This window comes from Elaeis guineensis, chromosome 4, assembly GCF_000442705.2.
Source record: "Elaeis guineensis isolate ETL-2024a chromosome 4, EG11, whole genome shotgun sequence".
Taxonomy (NCBI): Eukaryota; Viridiplantae; Streptophyta; class Magnoliopsida; order Arecales; family Arecaceae; genus Elaeis; species Elaeis guineensis.
This window is the reverse complement of record NC_025996.2, coordinates 132,917,118-132,936,434: the sequence shown is the minus strand read 5'-3', so window position 1 is coordinate 132,936,434 and position 19,317 is coordinate 132,917,118. Positions and strand designations below refer to the sequence as shown.

The window sequence follows — 19,317 nt, the reverse complement described above, 5'->3', positions numbered from 1 at the left end:
CAAACACGAACAGGGCATCGACGGCTTCAACAAAAAAATCTGAGAGAAAGAAGAGGGAGAAATTGGTGCTCGTCGTGGCCGACTATGGAGGAAGAAGAAAGGATTTTATAGGGCTCTTCCTAAGATTCCTATTTGCCCTAGGAGTCCTTGATCTAGTCGGGTAAGGGGAGGAAGAAGAAGACTCCCGTTGAGAGTCTTCGTTCAATTTTTTTTTCCTTTATCGGCTTGATGGGCCAAAATTAGGTGGGCTAGTTTATTAGAATAGGATATTATATTCTACCCTCCTTAAAAAAAATTTCATCCTCAAAACTTGATATATCTTCACTCTTTTACTAATAGGAATTTTAATCTTTATACTATTTTTACTATACTGTTAGATCTGGTTCCATCAATCCTAACTTCCTCATCCAAATTTTTTTTTTTTAACAAAACATTGATAAAAGCAACTTTCTTAAGAGAAGATATAACATATAATGACTTATTTAATTTTATATAGTTATTACTTGGATGATGTAAAGGAATGAGAAAATTCATAATCAAATAGCATATCAGCATCTATGAGGTGACTAGAATGGTATCTGTAACTACTTGATTGCTTGTACTGATACCTTGTTGAGTCAAAGCGAACATTCATATTTTTTTTATTATTTCTGATCTACTAGCTTGAAAGACTTTGAACTATCATTTTTTTTAATAGGACAATCTCGTGCCATATGTCCTATTATGCCATATGAAAAGCATGCTCCTAGTTTTTTTAGACAAAATCCACAATGATTTTTGCCACAATATTCATAAATCATAGCTTCTTTATTATTTTCTATAATATTAGTAGAATTTTTCTATTGATCATTTAAATTTTTTGTTGGTTCCGATCTCTTTTTGTTACTCCTCTTCTATTCTGATCTTTTTATCTTAGATTTTACTTTCAAAGCTTATTCTAACACATCTTTATAATCATTAAAAATATGAGAAAACAATCAAGACCAAATCCCATAGCTTAATCTTTGCTCAAATCTATTAGCTTTGCTCCTTTCGGACTCCATAAGTTGGGGGCAGAAACGGTCTAACTCATTAAATTTGTTTGCATACTCTAATACTATCATTTCATCTTTTTACCTCAAAATCAAGAACTCATTCTTCTTTACCAATCTCATTATCTCGAAAAAGTATTGATCATAAAATATCTTTTTAAACTCTTTCCAAGTCAATTGATCATCGATATTCTCATAGATAGCCTTTATTGCAATCCACCAAAACTCAGTATTTTCTTTCAGCATAAGTATGGCTAATTTGACCTTCACATTTTCAGGATACTGTAGGGCATCGAACATCTTCTCTATCTCTCGAATCCAGATCTCTACAACTAGAGGGTCAGGTCCACCCTCAAACGATGGTGGATTAAGCTTTCTGAATCTCTCATAATATGACTCTAAAGATGGTGCAGGTTGAGGAGTGACTTGTGTCTGCTGTTGTTGAATAAGCTAGGACACTACTTGACATACTCCAGCAATATATGCTTGAGTGACTGATGCATTAGGAGTATGCTCAGTCGACTGATTGGCATCTCCCCTCACAGGTCTTCTTGCTCCTCTCTTTCTACTGACAGGATTCATTAAAACTTCATTCTCTCTATTACTCATTGTCACCTAAAAATACTAACATTAATTAACTTTCTTAAATAAGCAACAAGAACTTTAAGAAAAAAATATTTATTCTTATTCAATTAAATATGATCTAACTAAACGAGATCTATCTATCCATTACTGGATTTTAAGTCTACCAATGATCAAATCTATTGCTCTGATACCATAAAATGTCACATCCCAAATCTGAAACATAACACGGCCATGCTATCAAGAGACACAACCCATGATAACATGAAACTAATATTCATCTTCTTAAATATAATAATAGATGCATCATAAATAAAAGTAATAACAAAGTTCAATTCAGATGTTTAATTAAATCAAAACTGGTTTAGAGCATCTAAATCCAAAATCAAATACAAACCTATATCTCAAAATTCATAATTATTTACTGCAAGTTTATGATCAACAAATAACTAAACTTTTACTATCAAATTTTCAAACTTACTACGCAGATCCCCAAATTTAAATCCTTTATCGATCCTAATATTTTTTCTCTATAAAAGAAAAAAAAATATGAGTTATACTAGCCCAGTAAGAAGAACCTACACTTCCTTATCGGATCCGGGATAAATTTTTTATGATAATACAATATTTAGAAAATAACAGATATACAAAATTTAAAGCATTTCATAGAGCATATAATAAAATAAGTCATAAACCAATCATGCATGCATAAATCATGAACATTTCATAAACATATTTTATAAATCATTCTTGTAATATGTCCATATCATATTTTTAAATCTTGCTCACAAATATCTACGCTATGGTCACTTTATACCCGTGATAGAACTGATGTTCTTAATCGGTAAATTCATATTTCATATGCCAACTTTATACCTGTTAGCAGAGTCTATGTTTGTATGGATGCTAATTTCAGATGTTGACCTTTTCATAAAAATTCGTTCATAACTATCTGAGAGCCTTTGAAATCTTTATATCTTTATTTCTTAAAATATACATATATATAGGTGAAAAAATCATAAATTTCATACTTCATAACCATGCTATTTTCATAAGATATATTCATGAAATCAATACTCATAATAAAACATACTTTTTCATATCACATATGCTGATCCTTATTTTATAAAAAAATATGATTTCATCAATAAAAGGTCATATGCATGAAAACTATGAAACTTTAAAAATAAGAAGCATAAGATCCACTTATCTCGATCGCTCTAGATCTTTAGTCTTCGTTAAATGAATCAGATAATCTTATTTAAAATATTAAATTAGGATCAATTTTTATTTCATTTATTTAATAAAATTAAATAACCAGTTCGATAAACCATTCGGACACTAAATCGATTCAGGATCATCTCGCTAAAGTCAACATGGATCCTCGGAAGAAGAAAAAATGGCTTGATACAAGATCTATAGGTCTTTCTTAGAGAGAGAAAATAGGAGAAAAAAATTTTAAAGAGAAAAAGTAGGAGAGAAATTTTAGAGAGAGAAAAGGAGAGAAAGAGAGAGAGAGAGAAAGAGGGAAAGAGGAAGAGAAGAGAGAGAAAATCCTCTCTCTTTTTTTCTTTTTTTTTCTTTCTTCTTTTTTTTCTTTTTCTTTTTCTTTCTTTTTCCTTTTCTTCTCTTCTTTTTTTTCTTCTCTTCTTCTTTTCTTCTTTCCTCTTCTTTGGCCGAACAGGAGAGGATCAGAGGGACATTTGCTCATGGTCCAACGGCTGTGGCAGTATGACCAATGGTCCGACAGCAACGACCGATGGTGGTGGAGCTAGAGATGGCGGGTGGCGAGGTTCGGCTGGTGAGGAATTAGAAAAAATTAAAAAAACAGGAGACTGCCCTCTTTCCTTGAATTTTCTCTAGTCATTGGCTGATCACCAGTGGCCATGACCTTCGAAGAAGAAAGTTAGGGAGGTGGGGGTCATGAATCAAAGGTGTGGCACCATGGGCGGTGGCACTGGTGGCCGAAAAAGGGAGGGAGATGGCTCGGCCGAACAGAGCAAAACAGAGTCTTGTTCTTTTATGGATTTTTCAACGAACCCGATAGCTGACGAGGGTGCGCCATGCCATGAGAAGGAGGAGAAGAAAAGAGGAAGAAAGGCCGGGGCTTATCTCTAATTTCGATAATATCTCCGACGAGAATTTGAGGCAAACACGAAGAGGGCATCGACGGGCTCAACGAAAAAATTTGAGAGAAAGAAGAAGGAGAAATCGGTGCTCGTCATGGCCGGCTATGGAGGAAGAAGGAAGGGTTTTATAGGGCTTTTTCTAGGATTCCTATTTGCCCTAGGAGTCCTTGATTTAGTCGGGCAAGGGAAGGAAGAAGACTCCTATTGGGAGTCTTCATTCAATTTTTTTTTTCTATGGGCCTGATGGGCCAAAATTATATGGGCTGATTTATTAAAACAGGGTATTACATTATGTAAATATGATTTTTGACAGTTATATCACTTTACTATGCTGCTTCTTAAGATTGTTAGTTGTTCAAAAGTTTCTGTTGAACATGGTCATGAATATACCAGCCAAAACAAAAATATACTGGTGAATATTGTATCTTCAATATCTTACACACTTCAGGCATTCATGAACTCACGCTGTCATGCACAAATATGCACCAATGGATGCGATAAAATTGAATTCATGCACAAACATTCACCTCGGTTATTCTCAAAAAATTGAATTCATGTTAATTTTTATTTTTTTAATAAAAATCATAGCATACAACAATAAATAGATTAAATAGATTTGGATCAGATCGATTAAACGGTTATTCATCTAATAAATAGATTAAACGATAAACAGATTAAACGAATTGGATCGAATCGGTTAAACAGGTTGTTCATTTAATAAATAGGTTAAATGATAAATAGGTTAAATGGGTCAGATCGGATCGATTAAATAGATTAACTGTTTAATAAACAGATTAAATGGATCAGATCGGATGATCTGTTTATTAAATAGATCAGATTCAGATTTAAAAATCTGATCTATTTAATAAATAGGTCGGACTCAGTTTTGATATTTTCTGAATCTATTTATTTATGATCAAACCGATCTGATTGTCACCTCTACTTACACCAATATTTGCTAATATAATTTTTTATTTGGAATGATTTTTTTTTGGTTAAAGTGCTGGTATATTAGCAAGGGCCATCTGTATTTTTTGGATGGAGTACGTATAAAGTGACAGTAAAGCGAAGGAGGAAACAGGAGGAGGGTTCTGCGTAGTTAGAGAGTGATCAGATAGGAAGAATCAGAAAAGCTAAAATATCAGGTACAGTGCAGTAAAATATTGCATTAAAAAGATGAGAAGTTTTTCTACCAAAAAAAAAAATGATGAGAAGTTCCGAATGCTGTCTCCAATGAAAGGTGAAATGTTGTAGAAGACCCCATGCTTGTGTCTTCCAAGAGAGACCAGAAAATGGACACAGTGAGAAGATACCAACCACTTCTCAGCGAGGGTGCATTTTTCCAGATTGTCCAAGAGGAAGTGAACTTGGCAGCAAGCCTGACATTTTGAGCTTCAGCAAAATAATCAGCGATGAAAGCTATGAGTGATTCAAAGACATGGACTATTAATGGATTAGCTAAGATGATGGATGAACAAACCAGTTCGACAAATTCATTTAAATGACCACATGGAAACGAACTTTAAATATTTCCCTCTGTGTAAATAAACTTTAACCGTTCCAACATCTACAAGTGCGATGGCATCAAAGCATTTTGATACTAGTAATGTTTGACTGTATGAAGCCTAGTGGTACAAGATTTTGCAGGACATTGGGATGTTAGAGTGGATGGCGAGATTGGATCTCATGAGATGTGACCTACAAAAAAATTCTGATTAGAGGTTGCTCCGACGGAGATCTTCTGATGCTCAAGTTAGAACTCTTGTTCAATAGATAGATAAACATAAGAGATAGAGTAATAACGTACTATTTTTAGGATCACCTTTAGGCCTTCTTTTATAGACGGAGGTAGAAGCTTTGGTTGGCACAATCTCATCTGACTAGGATATAATTTATGTGTAGTGATAGAACTATCGTTCGAGATTTTTGGGATATGACGGTTATGGTTGTCTTATCAGTTTCACGATAGTTATCGTCTGACTGGCGTTGAATTTCGAATTGATGTGCCAACTTGGTATTATCGAGGCAAGGACTGATCGGCGATGATTAGGAGTCAGATGTCTCGTGCTGCTTTCAGATGAGGAAGTCAAGAACTGGAGGCCCACTTGATAGAGGGAGCTTGGTCAGCCAGATGTGACCGACTAATGATCATTTTTTGATCAGATTAAGCCGTCCATTTAGATGTGCTATTGACTTGTCAGTCTAGTCTATAGAAGTCGGATGTCGAGAAGATATCGACGGTCATGTGTGATAATCAGCGAATCTTCATCTGCTTAAGATGCTGATTGAACGAATATCGAGGACTAGTTGGCAATAGAGTGACAGTGATTACAGCCGACTAAAAATTTGCAAGGGCCTTAGCAAGCGGGCTTATCAGGTTTGGATATCTTGGATTTTGAATTTCTTCGTATCATAGATCTTAATAAAATTTCCTCCGACAGCAAGTCAAGTATTAGTAAACGATGTTAGCGTATACGCAGAACACGATAGATTCATTTGTAACAACATATGCTGCCAAAAGGATTAATTCGATAGTCCGATTCTTGAGGATTCCCAAGCTCGATTCTCTCCTATTTAACTCGACCCCAGATCTATGCTACGTCCAGCACTGATCTCAGGCCTTCAAAACTCAGATGCCGCCGGTTCTCTTCCTCCCAAAGGGCGTCGACGGCCATCATTGTGGCCCTAGCTTAACATCGCCAAATCAACATAATGACCGATTAATCTTTTAATTAATCTTCCTTTCCATCTTCTCTGGTCCTTAGATCATGGATACCGGCTAGATAGTCACCGGATTTGGTTGGGAAAAGGAATGCTCTGTTTTGATTTTTAGTTCCCTATTTGAGGTCTTGTCAGAAAATGTGGATTTAACAGGACTCTACCCACCGGTCCATGACCGCGACGAGCCTTTCCTCGTCCCAGTGTTTGTGTTAGGCCGATCGCTGACTCTGGTTAGTGTTGAAGCCGTCTTCTAGTTGTTTCGAGCATCGCCGGGCTGATTAGTTGTTTCCGCCATTGCTGGACGACAGACTTCCTTCCTGTTGAGGTTACGTGCCCAGCAATACGGACCTTCCCACTCTCCATCAAACACGTGAGATATTATCCATTCTGAAACAGCATGTGCCCGCTACTGGGAACCACAGTCGCTGCCCTTCACGGTTTTGTCCCGCAAAAAGGTGCCTCACATGGGCAAGGGGGAGCCCGCACTACATAAGCAGTAAACTCTTTTGATTGTATCCGGTATGGAACTTTCAAGCTCGATGCTCCCGATGCCCACCCCACAACAGCCCCCCAGCAAGGGAGTGTCCTGCTGCAGGTAGGGGATGGGTTCCCACAGACGGCGCCAATGTTGAGGTTACGTGCCCAGCAGTACGGACCTTCCCACCCTCCACCAAACACGTGAGGTATTGTCCACTCTGGGACAACGTGTGCCCGCTACTGGGAACCACAGTCGCTACCCCTCACGATTTTGTCCCGCAAAAGGCGCTTCACGTGGGCAAGGAGGAGCCCGCACTACATAAGCAGTAAACTCTCTTGATTGTATTCGGTATGGGACTTTCGAGCTCGATGCTCTCGATGCTCACCCCACAACACCCTTACATCATAATAAGGTAGTATTGTTTTACACTGAGATAGTATTACTTTATAATAAGACAGTACTATTTTTTAATATCACAGTGTTGTTTTAGTGTTGGTTTATAACTGTAGAGGTAATTTGGTCATTTATATCAATTGAGGAGCTTCTTTTAAGTAAAACTCAACTAAAGAACTACTTTTAAGTTTAAACTTAAATGGAAAGTTTTTACTAATTTATTTTTTTTAATTTTTAATTAATTAATATAATTTTGTAATATTAAATAAATTATATTAATTAATTTTTGGGTTTTGGTTTCGAATTTTGGGGTTTTGGTTCTAAATTCAATACCAAGCCAATAATGTTTTAATTATGATTTTGAGACCTAAACCCAATCCAATATTGGTAAATTTGACCCAAACCCTATATCTCATGTTGGTTTTGGATCAAGTTATCAGGTTCTTGGTCTCTATTGACACTCTTACTCATATCATTTTGGTACAATTTATTTTTGTGTGAATGTTCCTTTTGTCTCATGTAATGATATGTTTCCATAATTTCAAGAATAACTAGAATTAGATCACGCCGATAAATTACCCTTCCGAAATATATGATATATTCACATCTATTTTGACAAGAGCTAATTTATTTATTTTCTCCTCTGCCATAAATAATGTGTATGAACTATGAAGTTTTTAGTGGATGGAGAACTGTTTAATATGCTACTACATCAGTTACTCTTGATGTCCATTTTGTGGCATTAAATACATTTTCATCCAAATTATCTCAGTGAATGAATTCTTATGATTGTTGTGTCTGCTATCATAATAAAAGTAGCTTTTCTAACAGCATTTGCAGATTTTCAGGCATTCCAGAGTCCTGGCTTTGTCCATTTTGCAGAACGTAAAGGAATCCTTTTGAGATAGGTTTATGGAACCTGATCACAAAAACAGTTGTTGTAGGGAAGGTTTCTGGAGTCGTTCTATCATGCAGATGCTTACTTGATGCATCTGGCTGGTCAAAACGCATGAGACTAATATTTGTGGCATGCATTGCTGGTTGGCCATGATCAGTTTGTGTGTGGAACTAACCTAGGCTTGAAGTCCCTAAATTATGTGATCAACTCACTGGAGGTTTTCTTATTTATATATCGATGCTTGACAGTCTTATTAGAGCATTTGAAACTTTCACTGAGGGCCCATTTGACATTACTTTTATTTTCTATCTTTTATTTTTAAAAACAAAATTATAAAAATCAAGACAAAACCATATTTGAAACTAATTTTTCAAAATTTTAAAAGCCACTTCATTATTTCGAAAAAAATAAAATTTATATTTTTTATCACCATCAGTAACAACACTCTCTCTATCGTTACTATCACTATTGCCACTACACCTTACCTGCCATCGCCACCTTGACTACATCATGGCATCTCCACCATTATTATCGCTATGACAATCACTACTATCAATATCTGCACTACACCATCGGTGCCATGATTATCGTCTCCATCACACATTGTGCCCTTTATTGCCATGGTTGTTACCTCCACCACATATTGATGCCCTTATCACTATTATCATTGCTGTCAATGCCACCATCACTGCCTCATCTCTATTATAATACTAGCACCATTGTCACCTCCACTTTGCCTTCATCATGCAAACCACCAACACCACCGCATACTCCACCCCCTCTGCTATATCTATAACCTCACCATTGATTTGTTTATTTTTAAAAATAATTAAAAATATCAATTATATTTATATTTTTAAAATTAGCAAAATAAAAGATAAAATATCCATTTTTATTTTTTTGAAAATAAAAAAAAAGGAAGTGATGCCAAATGGCTTCCAAGTTTTTCTCTTTTTTTTTTTTAAATGTGAATTTGATAAACAATACATATTCTTATTGGCTGTGTTCATATATTACAGTTGTGAAGAATTTGTTGAGTCAATGTTTGGTCCAGACACTTTTATATTGCTAATCAAGTACATTTTTGTTATGATCAAATACAAATCTAACTATACGAATCGGAATTGTGTTTGATATGACTCATGCAATTATCAGCATATATCTTAGCCTTAATGCTTGCATGTGGCAAAGAGTACCGTGTTGGATGCTTAAAAGATAAAGCATGGATGATTCAAAGATGATCACATTTACGTGCTATTCCCTCTTTACGCTGTTCTATTAATCAAAACCGTGGGACATTATATAATATGGTCAGTTCCTACCACCACAGAAATTGCTGAAATATAACTAGTTCTTTAGCACTAATTGTGATATTAAGTCGTACTGCTCAGTGTACATCCTTGTCTAGCAGAGTTTCTTTCTCATCTAGTTTTAGATGTCATGAAGAATAAGACTGAAGAAAAATGTTCATACATGGATGCAAATGCTAAAAAAGATGGAAAGTTGTACATAGTGAAACTTCTTCTGCCGATACTGCATTAATACTTTGCACAGTTGTCTCTCATTTTCGTGCGTGCTTATTTGTTTACGGAACCATAATTGATTAATAGTTGCATTTTTTTGCTGCATTTGTTTATCAGAATAGAAGGACATAATGTCTTTATGGCCTAACTATTTAATTGCTATTACTCTGGAACTGAATTTCATAATAGAATATATTAGGAGTCACCAAGGTGAATTGTTATCACCTAATAAATGTAGTAGGAAAATTAGCCCTTGGAAAGTAACAAGCATCCAATGAAAAATTTATAGTTTAGATATCCTGACTGAGATGACCTGTATTGGCCTGTATGTTAAAAATATATTCACTAGACTTTGCTGTGTATTTGTTAATTGGCACAAGCTCGGTTTAGGTCTCATGCATCCATTTTGGTGCCATGATCTCGGTAGCCGAACGTGCACTTTCTATCCTTGATTGATTAAAAGTGAATGATCCATTTTAATTGAAAATCAAATATATTTATTTATTAAAATAATTAGATGCTACAAGATAGTCTCAAATTCTGGAGTAGAATTTTTATATTTTTTTTAAAAATTCTTCTATATTATGGCATCAGATATTGGAACATATCTCTGAAGAAAAAGTCAAAAAAGCTAGTAAAGGATGTAATATGAAGATTATTAAACTTCATTACTTTTATGCATGTGTTAACTACATAAAGGCAAAACAAATGTACATATCTAAAAAAGATGCCAAGAGGAGTAAAGAAACTTCAGAAATCATTCATATTGATGTGTATAGATCTTTTTTCTCCAATCTAATAAGTAAAAAATATTTCATCACATTTATTGACGACTATTGACTCTAGAATTGATTTTGATGAAAACAGAATATTTGAGTATATATAATTGATACTAGTGAATTACTCAAGTATTTGAAAAGAGGTTTCAGAAAATTAAAATCATATTTGAAAGAATCCCATATTTTTTATCTTGAAAATTTAAAGAAGCAAGGTTCAAAGATGTCACATCATGAAAATTCAAGTGAAGAAGCTTTAGAGTCGACTCCTAAAAGTTTTGAGTTGACTCCGGCACACTAGCATCAAGTGGCACAGGCCTCGAATTGACTTCAGAAAAACTCGAGTCAACTTTCTTAGGAAAGATAGAGAGTAGATTTTCTGAGTACAATCTTCGAATCATCCCCTAAAGATTTCAAGTTGACTCAAAGATAGCTTGAGTCAACTCTAAATCTACTCGAGTTGACTCCACTAGACTGATAGCTCGAATAGGTAGTTTTTAAGAAGCTGTAGTTTTGCACAAAATATCTCTAATGGCTAGTTCTTATCTTCCAACAGTTAGAAAACTATTTTTAGACATTCTAACGAGGATATATAGGTGTTAAAGGCTTTAATAAAGTAAGAGAGCATAAAAGAATAGATAGGAGAGAAGTGCATTGAAAGGTCAAAAATTTTGTTTGAACATTTAGAGAGCATTCAAGAAGAAAAGTCAAATTCCTGCTTCTTGTGCATTTAAGTATTTTTCAAGAGGAAGAATGGCGCATTGATTGCAAAGCTCTCATCTCTTTAGCTTGGGCTTTATCGATTTTTTTATTTGCTCATTAATGTACTCTATTTTTTACTATTTATAAGTTTCAATTGGGATTTAAATTGAATTCAAACTTAGAGAATAAGCTCGTCCAAGTCTTAAATTAAATATTGTATAAGTCTGAAACTGGCTTAGGAAAAGATTTTGATTAGTGTGCCTAAGGAAAACTAACTGGACTTAATTATGATCCTGACAAAATAATTACTCTGTAATCTTAGTGATTATAGTTAAAATTTTTAAAGGATAAATTGGAGAGTAGATGCAAGTATTGTACTTGATATCGAATCACTATAAAATTTGATCTTTGTGTGTGACTTAATTTCTTCTATCTTATTTTATTTATTGTTTTATAACTCTACATATTTACTCATTGTTTCCACTGCACCTTCACATAGCTCACTTAAATTATGCACATATCTATTTTTAGTTGTAAAAAATTTTAGAAAATCTAATTTACCTCTCTTTTGGGTTGTCTTACTGGGCAACAAGTGATATCGAAGCTTTGGTACTCTTTCACTTATTGATATAGCGATCTAGAGTAAAAGGTCTAATGGTAATTCAACTAAATATTTCCCTTGTCGAAGGACAATCCATAAATAGATCACCTTTGTTTAATGGCATTAACTATGTGTATTGAAAAGTACGTATGCACATATTCATACAAGCATTTGATTATGACCTTTGAAGTATCATAATCAATGGTGCACACCCACCCACTATCATATTAGATGGTATTGTCTCTCCCAAATTTGAAGATGATTGGGATGATATTGATAAAAAAATGACTCAGTTGAATGCTAAAGTCGCGAATGTATTATATTATTCTCTTAATGCTAATAAATTTAATCAAATTTTTATCTGTATTTCTATCAAAAAAATATGGGATAGACTTGAAGTTATCTATGAAGGTACCAATCAAGTTAAGAAATTTAAGATTAATATGTTGGTACACAGGTATGAACTGTTTAAAATGAAACAAATTGAATCTATCACTAAAATATTTACTCATTTCATTGATATTATAAATGGCCTTAAAAGTTTGGGTAGATCTTATATTAATAGTGATTTTGTTCAAAAAATTCTTAGATCACTTTTAAGAGCTTAAAAGGTAAAGATGACAATAATTTAGGAAGCAAAGAATCTCAACATGTTGCCCCTATAAAAATTTCTTAATTCTTTCATGACTCATGAGTTAACTATGAAGTAAGATATTGAAGAAAAGACTAAGAAGAGAAAGATAATCGCTCTCAAGTTAATTGCCAAAGAAGATGATCATAAGAGTGAAGACTCAGAAGAAGTAGATGATGAAGATGAAGAAATGACCCTTATAAGAAGAAAGTTCAAGAGATTCATAAAGAAAAAGAGGTAGAACTTCAAGAGGAAGCCATTCTCTAAGAGTGAGCTAAGCAAAGAGAGAAAAAAAGATAAGGATAAAGAACCATCTACGTGCTATGAATATAAGAAGCCAGGATAATTTAAGAAGATGAAGAAAAAAATCATGATGGCTACTTAGAATGACAATGAGAAGTCAAGTTCAGATGAGAAAGCACAAGAAGCAGTGAACCTATGCCTTGGCACAAGAGGAGGAGGTAACACATGAACTAAACTTAATTTTATTTTTGATTAATTGTAAGAAGCTTTTTATGACTTAATTGATTAACTTAAAAAGCTTGATTTGAAAAACAAAGATCTTAAAACTTCAAATTATGCTTAGATCAAAAAAAAGAAAGAACTTTTGAAAGAAAGGGAATCTTAAAAAATCAAAACTTAAAGAAGTTGAAAAGTATTAGCCTATTATTGAAAAATTCAACTATAATTCTAAAATATTATCAATGATATTAAGCAATCAAAGAGCTATTTTTAATAAGAGAGGACTCCATTTCAAATCTCAGAAGAAACAAAAATTTTTGAAAAACTTTTTTGTTAAAGAGTCATCCATTACTTCTCAAAATATTACATAATTCTGTGTGGCAAAATTAGACACCAAGCTTATGCTTATAATTTCAACAAACTAAATAATGAATAAAAAAAGTTTGCATTCCAAAAGAAACCATTGCAACTAACCTTAAAGAACCCAAGATGACTTGGGTCTCTAAAGTTATTACTTGATTTTTCTATGTAGATATATTTTGCAGCTAAGGGAAAGAAAGAAAGATGATATTATGATAGTAACTGCTTAAGACATATAACGGATGATAGAAAATAATTTATCATCCTTAAGATTGAGAAAGAAGGAATGATAATTTTTGACGATAATAACAAAAGATATATCATCGATATTAGTAATATTTGTATCACTCCCTCCACTTTCATAGAAAATATATCATCAGTAGATGGTCTAAAGCATAACTTATTAAGTATAAGACAATTTTGTGATAAATATTTTCAAGTAGTTTTTGAGTCTTTAATGTGCATTGTGTCTAGCCTCATTGATAATGGTATTCTCCTTATTTGACATAGATATAGGAATGTCTACATGATAGATCTAGATGATCATTCCGTGAAGAATGGCTAATGTTTAGTTATGATAAATGTCAAAATCAATGAGACTAGCTGATTGTGACATCTTAAACTAGGACATGCTAGTATGTATTTGATTTCTAAATTGATCAAAGGAGATCTTATTTAAAGACTATTAATACTGGATCTTAAAAAGAATCGAATTTGCAATGCATGTCAATTTGAAAAATAAATTAGAAGTTCTTTCAAATCTAAAAATTTTGTTTCAATTTTTAGACCCCTAGAACTAATTCATATGGACTTATTTGGACCTACTAAGACTATAAGCCTAGAAGAAAAAATATATGGACTTGTGATTGTAAATAATTTTTTTAGATTTACTTGGGTTTTATTCTTAGCTCAAAAAGATGAAGCTTTTTCAGTATTTACTAAGTTTTACAGAAAAATATCAAATGAAAATAATTTGATTATTTTTTGTATTAGAAGTGATTATAAAACAAAATTTGAAAGTCAGTATTTTAAAAATTTTTGTAAAAAAAAAATTCAACGTAATTTTTTTGCTCCTAGGATACTTCAACAAAATGGAGTTGTTAAAAAAAAAAAAAACTTTGAAAGAAATGATCTGTACTATATTGTGTGAAAGTATGAGCGGAAGCCATCAATACCACATATTATATCTTGAATCAAGCTTTAATCGGACCAGCTTCAAAGAAAATCCCATATGAGTTTTAGCAAGAAAAAAAATTAAATATTAGATATTTTTATATTTTTGATTGTAAATATTTTATTTTAAATAATAAAAAATATAAATTTAAAAAAATTGATACCAAGTCATATGAAAATATCTACTTATTTCAAAAAAAAAATAAATGTTATCTGTGCTTGTATTAATCTATCTCATGAAGTTAACCTTTTCTTATCCTGGAATATCCATGCCACTTCCGGACAAGTCCTGGAACCTATTAAGACCAGCAAGATTATATCCAACTTTCAAATCAACAAATTCAAGACAAACCAAGTTCAAAACCAAATTCTTTGTAGCCGTTACCTACCAACCCGTTGTCTTCATCTACTCTTGCTAGACTAACCCACCTTTCTCCCAGATCAGCAGTTCGGCTGGCTCAAAAGCTTCTAAAACAAGAGGGGGAGAGAAGTATCCTCCATTCCAATTTTTAAATATAACTCCTGATCTTGACGCACTTAAAACAACGCATCCAAATCATATAATATAATATACAAAGTTGATCTCTTCAGTAGAAATTGTGTATAATATTACAATGTAATCTCTTCAAAAAAATTAAGAAATTATAAATATCTTGAACTTATGTACCATAAAGATTGAAGAGATATCTAAATTAAATAGAATTTTAATTGAAAGACACCTAAAAATTTTTAAAAGCCTCCTACCTTCTTTTCAGCAAAAAAAAAAATTTTTTTAAATAAAATTATCTATTAATCCATATATGATAGTTTCAAGCAAAATAAGAAGATGCAAATACTATAATCTTTTATGCCATTTAGATAGAACAGATATCTACTTAGAATGGTAAATAAAATTTTATTTGAAAATTTTTGAAAAAAATTATCATTCAAAATAGGCACCTCTTCAATCTTCCCTGCACCCATATAATAAATTTATATTGAATAATACAATTCCTTAAATCTATAAATATGCAAGTATTAGTTGATCATATCTATAATATTTAACAAACTATAACATCATCATCATATTATTTAATTATTATTTATAATAAAAAAAATTAATCCAATCAAAACATGCTCTGAATGTACAACGTACCAATTACCAAGTGTCTTGGGGCTACAACTGGTGAAACTAGAGACATTAAATTTGTGGCACTGCACCAAAGACGGAAACGCTACAAACGAGAAAATAAAAGTGTTTTTCTTTACTCGGAAATCCAATCACTCAATCCCTGCTGTCACCCACCTCCCATTCCCTAAATAGCATCTAAAAGACCAAAAAAAATCCCATTCTCTTCTCTTTTTCTCTCCTCTCTCGGAGACTCTACTAGTAAGACAAAGAGGAAGAGAGAGAGAGAGAGAGAGGTGGCGACGATGCACGCGAAGACGGACTCGGAGGTGACGAGCCTGGCGGCTTCGTCCCCGCCGCGGTCGCCGCGGCGGCCGATATACTACGTGATGAGTCCATCCCATCCGGACGCCGAGAAAATGTCCCTCGGTGGCTCCACCCCTGGCGGCTCGCCTGTGCACCACCACCACCACTACCACCACCATCCCCACCACCACCGCTACGCCAGCTCCCCCATCCACCACTCCCGCGAGTCCTCCACCACCCGCTTCTCCGCCTCCCTCAAGCACGCCTATTGGCGCAAGATCCCCGTCGCCGGTCGCCACCCCTCCGACGCCGGCGACGCTGATGACGACTCCGACGCCGACGACTACCCCGCCACCACCCCCGTCCGCTGCTACGTCGTCTGGTTCCTCCTCGGCTTCATCTTTCTCTTCACCCTCTTCTCCCTCATCCTCTGGGGCGCCAGCAAACCCTACAAGCCCGAAATCTCCATCAAGGTCCGTTCTAACTCGGCCGATTCATCCGCTTTTCCACTATTTTATCCATTATTTTTTTTATTAGACTGAGTCGACTCGGTTTGGTGTCTATTTTTTTTTTTTTTTTTTTTTGTTGGGCAGAGCGTGGTGTTCGAGAGTTATAATATCCAGGCAGGGATGGATTTGACCGGTGTTCCTACCAAGATGCTCTCCATCAATTCGACGGTCAAGATCGCGTTTCGGAACCCGGCCACCTTCTTCGGCGTGCACGTCTCCTCCACCCCTTTGGTTCTCTACTACTATGACCTCAAAATCGCCTCCGGAAACGTAAGCATCCCCCCAAAAACCATCCTTCTTCTTCTTCTTCTTCTTCTTCTTCTTCTTCTGCACTTCGAGTGCCGCATCAAACATCGTGCAAACGAAACCAAAATGCTCCATAGCTCATGTGACCCACAGCGTCGTGAATGAGCCAATAGGAAAGATCCACGTCAGACGCGTGTTTTCTTGGGGAGGAGGGCGGTCCCGCCATGTGAACACGTAATATTGGGAGCCTGAATGGAGCGCTGCAGAAAGCGATAATTTATATGGAAAGATGAAACAATGCTCTTTTATAGTCTGACAGCATTTCGTACGAACCGAGGAACCGATATGGATAAATGATGGGTCATGGGTGGATGGTGAACCAACCAACCATCCATCCATGGGTTATACATACCTAATGTGATGTCTGTTTCAATACAGTGGGGGGCCATCCATTATTCCATTATTACACAATTTGTCATATTTAACATGCTTTGGTCTCCTTTGTCAACTATTCTCCACATTAGCAGGCCTCTGTTGGCTTCACACTTTCTTTCTGAGCCTATTCAGTTCACGGGTTTCCTTGGCCACCTATTACACTCTATGTAGGTCATAGTTACTCGATTCCTTCGTTCACCTGCTTCAATATCAGTTTCACATGCAATGTATTTATCTCTCTCTCATATTTTGAATCAGAGTTTATTTGGAACAAACTTAATAGTTTTTTTAATTTTGTTTTAGTGACGCGACCATAAAAAAGATTTTGTGCTCTAGTTGCATGTTTTCAATGGGAGATGTGAATGTGTGCAGATGAAGGAATTCTACGAATCGAGGAAGAGTGGCAGGGTGGTGAGAATAGATGTTATTGGGAGGCAGATTCCGCTCTACGGCGGTGGTTCGAGCCTGAGCAGCCGGTCGGAGGGCGGGCCGTCGGCGGTGGTGCCGCTCGAGCTGACGTTCGTGATGCGGGCTCGCGCCCACATCCTCGGCAAGTTGGTGAAGTCCAAGTTCTACCGCCGCGTCCACTGCTCCCTCACCCTCCGGGAGAACCGCCTTGGGAAGCACCTCCACCTCAAGGACGCCTGCCAGTACCATGACTGAGCTGAGCTGAACCGAACCGGGCGGAGGGCATCTCGGTAATTTTAGTGGATGGGGAGCGGGAGATCTGGATTCAAGTGGGTTCATGATGGATGCTAACATGCGCTGGAAGCTCAGGTGTCAGTCAAAGTTATGGAGTGGTTTTAAAGCAAAAGCTGACTGCTGCCTGCCAAGCCCGTGATGTTAGTTTTGTCGATTTCTTTGTGGATGTTACTGTTGGTGATTGGTGTACATGCTGGTCAGCCTTGGCAAAAAAAAAAAAAAAAAAAAAAAAAAAAAAAGGCAGGTCACAGTTTTCTAAAGGTGTTGTTTTGCATAAAAGGGTGTTATCTTATTGTTTTTATTCTCGTAGCCTTCTTTCCTCACTTGATCTACGAGAATAACTTTTAGCTCCCTGCCAATATTCTTTAGACAGCCATAGCATTTTCGGTTTGGACGTCCTCTGGTTTGTCGCCTTGTTATTAATATATCAAAATATGGGCCGTTGGTACCATGATGGTATTCCTTTCGTATAGAAATACCGCAAAAAGTCTTTGTGTACAAAATAATTTGGATGCTTTTAATGTATTTTTTTTTTGATATTTAAGCTTTTATGTTTTTTTTTTTTTTACTGGCGCATAGCAGTCCCTCTTCTTGCTATTTCAATGAGGCACTATTCTCAAAGCAACTTCCGTTTGGACTTTTTCATCAAACACTTCTGTTTGGGCTTCGTCGGTTTCTTTTTTTCTTTACTCTTTAATCTGGTGCTGATTCAATTCTCTGTTTGTACGTATATATATTATATAGTTTGGTAAGTTGGATAGTTTGATGCATTTTATGGATCTCAGATCCTTTGATTGGTTGTTTATGATTTTAAAAGTTTGTAGGTGTTATTTAAAGTATAAAGAAATGGAAAACAAATTGATTGTTACTTGTGGTTTCCACAAAATGTTACTGATGTTATTATCTAAGCAATTTTCCGATAATATCTTAGTTTCTCACGAAGAGTTAACTGAGGCACCTGTGGGGATTATTACGATAACAGACTTATCTTGCTTCGTTGGAAATAACAAAGGGTATGGAAGGGATATGCAAATAAATGATAAGACAGGGGGCTATATGCATAAATTCTATATTTCTGATTACGGATTTTGACCATTGCTTTTCAGTTAGACTTGCCCGGACTTGGCCTCACCGCAATCGCTTTTGAAGCACCGGTGAAATACCTCGGACAAGTCTGGGTCCCTGATATCCATGAATCAAAGTGTCTTACCCCGTGCACTCCTGGGGCCGCGTAACTCAGTTCTTCTTTTCTTGCATCTCCTTTCTCTTTTTTGTTCACTTTTTTTTTTCCCCCTCTCTCTCCTTTCTTTCTTTCTTTCTTTCCTTTTTTTTTTTTTTTTATAATTTCTCTCTCTCTCTCTCTTATCTTTTCTGTCACCATCAGCGCTTGGTAGTTAGGGCAGTCAAAAAGATAAGATATCGCATCAAGCCTTCAAACCGCTTGCCACACACAAAGTAATCGACCATTTTCCTCATTAAAATATTTTTTTAAAAAATTAGTATAAGAGTATATGATGTGTGAAAAAATAATTTTTACATATTTTGATGATT

General features: G+C 35.2%; 1 protein-coding gene across 1 annotated transcript; it reads left to right on the top strand.

Moving 5' to 3' along the window:
* Positions 1–15,788: 15,788 nt before the first annotated feature.
* Positions 15,789–18,160, top strand: LOC105042627 (uncharacterized). The gene is made up of 3 exons (XM_010919910.4): positions 15,789–16,347; positions 16,468–16,653; positions 17,437–18,160. The coding sequence occupies exons 1-3, from the start codon at positions 15,874–15,876 to the stop codon at positions 17,725–17,727; spliced, it is 951 nt and encodes a 316-aa protein (XP_010918212.1). The 5' UTR covers positions 15,789–15,873; the 3' UTR covers positions 17,728–18,160.
* The last annotated feature ends 1,157 nt before the right edge of the window (positions 18,161–19,317 follow it).